Raw genomic sequence first — 9354 nt, forward strand, 5'->3', positions numbered from 1 at the left:
ATTTTTAAAAAATTTTCAACCAACGAAGATTTAAACATTCTAAAAAATTGGCCAAAATGATAAAAATACAAATTTCGGTGGGTGAAAGGTCACTTTTCGATTTTTACTGATACCTGCGCAATATTTAATTAATAACGTCATCAATATTTGATTGATATGTTGTTGCTTATTTTTTTTTAATCACTTTAGCAATTGAGATTTGTAAAATTCTCATTTCAGGCAAATTCCCTTCATTTTATAACTTTAACTGTGATTACGACATAACACAATTACGTTGACTAGAATAGATATGCTGCCACATGTGCTCCCGGGGTCGAGTTTTGGACCTGCAATATAGATTAATTTAGGATTGTGTTCTTTACATATTTATTTTTATTTTTCACACATATTTTTTAATTTTCAACCGTTAAATAGCATAAATTAAAGAAGATCAATAGTAAATATTAACAAAAACGTACGATAGTAAAAAATGATTTTGAATAGCACATTCTTAATTTAAACCAGTGTGCAACTGGCATAAATAGACAAACAAAAGAAAACACAAGATGTAGCAATTAGTGATTAATTTAATAGATAAATAGCACATGAAAGCCATAATCTTCATGCCGAGGCGACAAGCAGAAAGATAGTAAGAAACGCAACTACAAATCCAAAGTCTAAAAGGCAGAAAAGGTGGAACCTAAAAGGCTGCATCTTTATAATTTCCCACAGCTTTGCTTATAATATTCTAAACTCAAATTGTGTTTATGGTTAAGGTCAAATTAGTAGGTATGAGGGGAAAAAATATAGAAGAAAGAATGAAGATTATAATCATCCACTGTTTTGGACACCCTGGCATCCATGCCAAACAGTATAGGTGTTCTAAAATAAATCAAATCTCATCGAAATTGTTCACTTTCTTAATTAAGTTAAAAATAGTTAAGTTTCTTAATCATGATTGAAATGTTATAAATAGGCAAAATTTATAGAGAGATAACCTTTACTCGGTGAAGGAACGAAGCAGTTGCAGAGTAATATACCGACACAAGCTGTTGCAGAGGAAGTAATGTATATTATTGCTATTAGATATATTTCTCTTTTCTTTCTTCTTCTCATTCACTAATCTTTGCACAATTGAATTGCTCTATTTATAGAGCTACTTCAATGGAAAATTACAAAACATTACTATTTAGCTTATGAGTATATAGTACACATGTGATACTTTACTATGCACATTACTATACACATGTGGGCAAACATACCCATCATTTACAACACTCCCCCTTGGATGCCCACATATCAACATCAGTTGCCTCATTAAAACCTTGCTTGGAAAAACCCTGTGGGAAAAAACCATAGCGAAGGAAAAAGAGTACAACTTTACCCGGATGGTGTTGAGCATGCTTAGGTTGCCTCGTTAAAACCTTGATAGGAAAAACCCAGTGGGAAAAATCCTAAGCGAAGGAAAAAGAGTACAACATGCATGTATCATGGATGCTCCCCCTGAATTGTATCTCCCCCTGATTCCGCATTTTTCAAATCTGTAAGCCGACGTAATCCGATTCCCTGTACCAACTTCTGAAATGTGCACTTTGGTAGAGATTTGGTGAACAAGTCTGCTAAATTTTCATTGGAACGGATTTGTCTGACTTCAAGAACTTTAGCCTTCTGAAGCTCATGTGCGCTGAAAAATCTTGGAGATATGTGTTTAGTCTTATCACCTTTGATAAATCCTTCCTTCATTTGGGCGACACAGGCTGCATTATCTTCATGGATGACAGTTGGAGTGTCTGTCTTTGAAGGTAGACCACATGAATTCCGGATGTGATGGATCATTGATCTTAACCAAGAACATTCACGACTTGCTTCATGTAAAGCAATTATTTCCGAATGATTGGAAGATGTTGCAACTAGCGTTTGCTTTGTTGATCGCCATGAAATTGCAGTATCTCCATTAGTGAACACATATCCATTTTGTGAGCGGGCTTTATGCGGATCGGAGAGAAAACCAGCATCTGCGTATCCAACAAGGATTTGTTCATTTGTGGGCTTGTCTGAGTAGAAGAGACCCATATCTGTTGTCCCACGAAGGTATCGTAGAACATCTTTGACTCCCTTCCAATGACGAATTGTTGGAGCAGAGCTGTACCTGGCTAACAAGTTAACTGAAAAAGCTATATCTGGTCTAGTACATTGTGCTAAATACAATAAAGCACCTATTGCGCTCAAATATGGTACTTCTGGACCAAGGACCAGTTCATCATCTTCTTTTGGACGAAATGGATCTTTCTTAATGTCCAAAGAACGAACGACCATTGGGGTGCTAAGTGGATAAGCCTTGTCCATGCCAAATCGCTTCAGTATTTTTTCAATGTAAGCTGATTGATGGACCAAAATTCCACTAACACAATGCTCGATCTGCAGGCCTAGACAATATTTGGTTTTCCCAAGGTCTTTCATTTCAAATTCGTTTTTCAGATATTCAGCAGTTTTGTTGAGCTCTTCGGGGGTTCCAACTAGGTTCATATCATCGACATACACTGCCACTATAGCAAATCCAGTATTTGATTTCTTAATGAACACACAAGGGCAGATGACATTGTTGGCATATCCTTCTTTAATCAAATACTCACTGAGACGATTATACCACATTCGCCCAGATTGTTTCAGCCCATATAGTGATCGCCTTAATTTGATTGAGAACATACCCCGTGGTTTGTTAGTTGCTTCAGGCAACTTAAGTCCTTCTGGGACTTTCATATATATGTCAGTATCTAATTCTCCATATAGATACGCGGTGATGACATCCATAAGTCGCATGTCAAGTTTTTCTGAAATCACCAAACTTATTAAGTAACGAAACGTAATTGCATCCATTACAGGAGAGTATGTCTCTTCATAATCAACTCCAGGTCTTTGTGAAAAACCTTGTGCAACGAGTCGTGCTTTATATCTTGCAATCTCGTTTTTCTCGTTGCGTTTCCTTGTGAATACCCATTTATAACCTACGGGGTTCACACCAGGCAGGGTTTGGACTACTGGTCCAAAAACACTTCGTCTTTCCAAGGATTTTAATTCTGCCTGGATTGCATCTTTCCACTTAGGCCAATCTTGTCTCTGTTTGCATTCATCAACAGAGCGGGGCTCAATATCATCACTTAATATGATTTCAGTGGCTATTGCAAATGCAAACATGTCATCGATGATTATTTCATTTCGATCCCACAATTCATTAGTACATGCATAATTTATGGATATTTCTTTGCTTTCATGTACTTCTGTCTCTTCAGGGACATGTGTCTCATCAAGGACATTTTCTTTTTCTGGAAGTACAGAGTCACGAATTGTGGATTTATCATTCAATTCCTTTTCTTGAATGATATCATTTGGGTTCAATTGGGCCCTCATCTTTCTCTTTCGAGGAGCTGAATCTTTTGAACCTGGGGGTCTACCACGCTTCAGGCGTGCACTGGATGAATCATTCGCTGCCACTTTATTTTGTCCAACAGGGACATCAATTCTTGCAGGTGCGTTTGCAGCCGGTATATATGACTGTGTCACTTTCGAAGCATCATTAAATGCATCTGGCATTTGATTAGCAATACCTTGAAGATGAACGATTCTTTTCACTTCGTTTTCACATTGAGTGCTTCTTGGATCAAAATGAGATAAGGTGGGAACAACCCATGTTAGCTCTTGTCGTTCTTCTGGAACGGTCTTTTCTCCCCCTAACGACGGGAAAATTGTCTCATCAAAATGACAATCAGCAAAACGAGCTGTAAACACATCACCAGTCAAAGGTTCCAAATATCTAATGATAGATGGTGAATCAAAACCCACATAAATTCCCAATCTGCGCTGAGGTCCCATTTTAGTTCGTTGTGGTGGTGCAATAGGCACATAAGCAGCACAACCAAAAACTCGTAAATGTGAAATATTTGGCTGATGTCCAAACACGAGTTGTATTGATGAGTATTGGTGGTTGGCTATGGGTCTCAATCTAACCAATGATGCAGCATGTAATATGGCATGTCCCCATGTAGAAACTGGCAATTTCGTTTTCATGAGCAGAGTGCGGGCTATTAATTGAAGCCGCTTGATAAATGCCTCTGCTAAACCATTTTGAGTATGGACATGAGGAACAGGGTGTTCAACATTAATGCCCAGTGCCATACAGTAATCATCAAAGGTTTGAGACGTAAATTCACCAGCGTTATCAAGTCGAATGGACTTAATGGGATGATCTGGGAACTGTGCTCGCAACTTAATTATCTGAGCAAGAAGTCTCGCAAAAGCTACATTTCGAGTAGACAATAGGCAAACATGTGACCATCGGGTAGATGCATCAACCAAAACCATAAAATATCGAAATGGTCCACAAGGTGGTTGAATAGGTCCACAAATATCCCCTTGAATTCTTTGCAAAAATGATGGGGATTCATCATCAACCTTTAGTTGTGATGGTCTAATTACCAACTTCCCTTGGGAACAAGCCTTGCAAGGATTATCATTCGGGACATTAATGTGTCTGCTCAGTAATGGATGTCCATTAGAGTTGGTAATGATTCTACGCATCATGGTGGATCCTGGATGACCTAGACGGTCATGCCAAAGCATGTAAACCTTTGAATCAATGAACTTCTGGTTCATGACAGTATATGCCTCAACTGTCTTTATGTATGTACAATACAATCCACTCGATAAACCATGCAACTTCTCCAATATACGCTTCTGGGTATCGTTGGAGGTAATGCATAAATATTCCACATTTTCTACACTTTTCGTTTCAAGGTGGTATCCATTTAAACGTATGTCTTTAAAACTCAACAAATTTCGAATGGACCGAGTAGCATATAATGCATTCTTTATAGACAATATTGTTCCATTTGGTAACATAATCTGGGCTTTTCCTGAGCCTTCAATTACATCTGATGGTCCTGATATTGTTGTTACCTTTACTTTTGCAAGTACCAAATTCGAGAAATACTTTCGGTCTCGAAGTATTGAATGCGTGGTTGCGCTATCTGCAAGACAAAAGTCTCCGCCATTGATCTTGTTTTGAGAATAACCATAATTTTTATCCATGATCTCTGAGTAAAGAAAAAGCAATTTATTCATACTGGAATACTACTTTTATTGAATTGAAAATGCGAGCATTAAACCACAGGTACAAATAACATGAGTACATTAAACATAAATAATTCAATCGGACCCATAAACTTCATTCCCTCTTTCATTAATAAAGTCTGTAACATCCAGGTGGGTTGTGTTTAACTGTCCTGATAAATTGGTCACTGGATCAGGGGTTTCCATTGGTTTAGCCTGGTCAAGGAAATTGATCTCGACACCCTTCTCCTTGAAGGAGGCTTGATATAGTTCCACCAGATGCTTTGGGGTGCGACAAGTACGCGCCCAATGTCCGTTGCCACCACACCTATGGCAACCTCCTTCATGATTTCTAGGAGTGTTCACATGAGCTTTTCCTTTCTGGCGATTGGTATTTTTAAAGCTCGGGCCTGGATTATACCTTGGAACCTGGTTGTGAAACTGGACACCATGGTTCTTGCTTTTTCCTTTCCACCGACCTTGCTTGTGACCACGTCCTCGTTTGTAATTATTGCCACGGGAGGATATGGTATTTCTTTCAAGGGACGCAACATTCACTTCTGGGAACGGTGCTGATCCAGTAGGTCGGGAATTATGGTTTTTCATGAGAAGCTCATTGTTCTGTTCAGCCACCAAGAGCACAGATATCAGCTGGTTGTATTCAGTGAAGCCTCGCGCTCTATACTGTTGTTGCAGTACCATGTTAGAGGCGTGGAATGTGCTGAAAGTCTTTTCCAATAACATCTCCTCAGTGATAGTATCCCCACAGAGTTTCATCTGAGAGGTAATTCTGAACAACGCCGAATTGTACTCAGCCACTGATTTGAAATCCTGGATCCTTAGGTGAGTCCAGTCATAGCGAGCTTTTGGAAGAATCACCGTTGTCTGGTGATTGTATCTGCTTCTCAAGGCATTCCAAAGGGCTAACGGATCTTCAACCGTTAAGTACTCGCTCTTTAGTGCCTCATCAAGATGGCGACGAATAAAAATCATGGCCTTTGCTCGATCTTGAGAGGATGAACTGCTTTCTTCCTTGATGGTATCTCCAAGATTTGCTGCTTCCAGATGGATCTTGGTATCCAGTACCCATGTAAGGTAATTCTTTCCAGTAATGTCCAGGGCAGCAAAATCAAGCTTTGCCAAGTTTGCCATTTTCTTTTCTGAAAGAAAAATGAGGTGTGTAAGAACTTGCAGTAATATGTGTACTGGAGAAATATATTGTTAGAACTTCTGGTTCTTACAAATTTTTTTGATCTTCAGGCCAAAATGATAAGTACTCGAAACTTCAGGCTCGAGATTTACACAATTAATGAGAAGGGCAATTGTACCGCACCATTCTCATCGAAATAAGTATAGGATGGGTGATTATCCCGCACTACTTTAAACAGCAGGAAAATTTAAATATGTAGAGCAAGGTGGACGATTATACCGCACCACCTAAAATTACGATAAAATTTAAATATGCAAAGCAGGGTGGACGATTATACCGCACCACCTAAAATTGCAATAAAATTTAAATATGCAAAGCAGGGTGGACGATTATACCGCCCCACCTAAAATTGCAATAAAATTAAATATGCAAAGCAGGGTGGACGATTATACCGCGCCACCTAAAATTGCAATAAAATTTAAATATGCAAAGCAAGGTGGACGATTATACCGCACCACCTAAAATTGCAATAAAATTAAATATGCAAAGCAGGATGGGTGATTATTTCACACCACCTAAAATTGCAATAAAATTAAATAACGGGAAAATTTAAATATGCAGGATAGAGCGGGCGATTATACCGCTCCACTTAAAATTTGCAGTAAAATTAGATCTGCAGTCCAAGATAGGCGATAGAACCGCACAATCTTGGATTGCATAAATAATCAGTGGGTTAGTAGTCAATATCTACACCAAACAAGAAATCAAAGATATAAGTGACAGTTAGTTGGAGAACTAGAAGTAAACATGGTGCAAACAGTTCTTCGCGAGGGTATACCCAGCAATTGAGGGAGAGGAAGAAGAAGAACAGAAAAAACCTTAGAGGAAACATTTTTTTTTTTTTTTCTTTCGGTGAAAGGAAATGAGAAAAAGATTAGAGAGTCGTGCTGATAACGTGTTATAAATAGGCAAAATTTATAGAGAGATAACCTTTACTCGGTGAAGGAACGAAGCAGTTGCAGAGTAATATACCGACACAAGCTGTTGCAGAGGAAGTAATGTATATTATTGCTATTAGATATATTTCTCTTTTCTTTCTTCTTCTCATTCACTAATCTTTGCACAATTGAATTGCTCTATTTATAGAGCTACTTCAATGGAAAATTACAAAACATTACTATTTAGCTTATGAGTATATAGTACACATGTGATACTTTACTATGCACATTACTATACACATGTGGGCAAACATACCCATCATTTACAACATGAAAGACTTTATAGTTGTTAGTTACATTATTATATAAAAAGTATCATCCAGAAACACCTAATATAATAACATCTCTATGGAACTTGTGATGTCGGTAACGAATTTTTTGAACATGTGACAAATATATATTAAACATTAAACAGAGCGATACACTTATAAACACCGGAAGGGTGGCGCCCCTTGGATTATTTGGTTTATCTTGTCCGGGCGGCAGCAGGCAGAAACAGATGCCATTGTTCTCTCTCTTTCAGTCAATGTTGACCTATTTTTAAAGACAAAAAATTAAATAAAAAAATGAATCAAATTACATAGAGATCTGTTGAAGCTGGCAATTGATATATTGCATTCTGTCACATAAAGGGATCAGGATCCTCTCCTGATCCTTAAAATTGAGTTTGCTTAGCGGCAATCGTGACTATTAAAATTTGATCAAACGATTACAATTATTCTAATTTTTAGAAAGTTTTCTTATTTGTAACTATTGAATCAAATATCAACGACGAAAACTAAGTTTTTTAAGATAAGGAGAGGATCCTGATCCATTGGGAAGTACCCAATATACTGATTTTATTGCGTAGAACAATTAAATAACGACACATGTTGATTTAACATATAACCAATCAGCCTTTATTCTTCTAGCCAAACATGTGTTATTCTGCTATCCAAACACATGTCTTCTTCCTCAGTGAAACGCTACCCAGCCGTCCATCCCAATCCACCATATCTTTTCCCACCACCACCAACCAGAGTCGCCCAATCCACCATCCTTTAAACACACTGATCCATCTCCTTCATTCCTCCCTTGATTTTGTGCTGCCATGGCAAATCTACCATAGCTGCCGTCAGACCCACCCCCGTCCCCTCTCCACCCACTCGCCTCCCTCATTACCAACATGTTTCCTCTTCTCCGGCGAGCAATTACCAATCTTTCTCTTTTCCGTCGACCCCAAAGCCAACCCCACTCTCTCATGCTCTTCAACGGCGACGATGGGTTAGAAGATGAACAGTCACGGAAGAGAGTGAGTGTTCCTGGACGTTTGGTTACAAGAATAGTGGGTATATTTAATTTGTTTTAAAATAACATGAGTCATGATACTATTAGGCCAACTAAAAGGGTCAGTAAATTGGATACTCACAATTGAGTACCCAAGTAATGTCCGTTACTGGCAATTCAAGAGTTCTTAGGCGATGTCGCCCACCAGCCGCGATACCAGGGGAAGCCGGTGGAAGACTGGGTGAATAGACTTAAAGGCGTAGCTCATGATGCCGATGATGTCTTGGAGGACATCAACTATGAAGTTCTCCGGTGTAAAGTAGAAAATCAAAATCAAAATAAACCACATGAAGAAGAAGAGAACAAGAAGGTACTCAACTTATTTTCACTTTATTTCGTTAGAAAATGGCTCACAGGATTAAGAACATCAATGCGTCACTGGCGGTCCTCAAGAGGAAGGCATCGTTCATTGGCTTAGTTGCAAGGAGAGTAGATCCGAACCCTTCAATCTTACGTCTGGGGAACAGAGAAACCGTCTCAAGCTTTGGTCATGATGACAAGATCATCGGAAGGGAGAAGATTGTGTCGGGTTTAATTGCAACCTTGATCGAAACCAACAATATTCGGGACAAGAACCTTTCGTCTATGGCGATTGTGGGAATGGCAGGACTAGGAAAGACGACTTTGGCAAAAACAATATTCAATGAAGATGCTATTGGCAGGCCTTTTGATAAAAAATGTGGGTGTGTGTGTCGCTCGAATCGCTTAACTCAAACAAGACTGGGTTTAAAAGTCAGGTAGCATTGCTTAACAACCTTAAAGAAAAGTTGATAGGGAAGAGGCATATTCTGATAG

At 38.6% G+C, this 9354-nt stretch overlaps 1 protein-coding gene across 1 annotated transcript; it reads right to left on the reverse strand.

The window, feature by feature from the left end:
- Positions 1-5070: 5070 nt before the first annotated feature.
- Positions 5071-7470, reverse strand: LOC139192312 (uncharacterized). Its single transcript, XM_070814226.1, has 2 exons — positions 7226-7470; positions 5071-6245 (listed from the first exon to the last, which is right to left on the reverse strand). Exons 1-2 carry the CDS (start codon positions 7341-7343, stop codon positions 5182-5184), a joined length of 1182 nt encoding a protein of 393 aa, XP_070670327.1. The 5' UTR covers positions 7344-7470; the 3' UTR covers positions 5071-5181.
- Positions 7471-9354: the final 1884 nt, after the last annotated feature.

This window comes from Malus domestica, chromosome 02, assembly GCF_042453785.1.
Source record: "Malus domestica chromosome 02, GDT2T_hap1".
Lineage (NCBI taxonomy): Eukaryota > Viridiplantae > Streptophyta > Magnoliopsida > Rosales > Rosaceae > Malus > Malus domestica.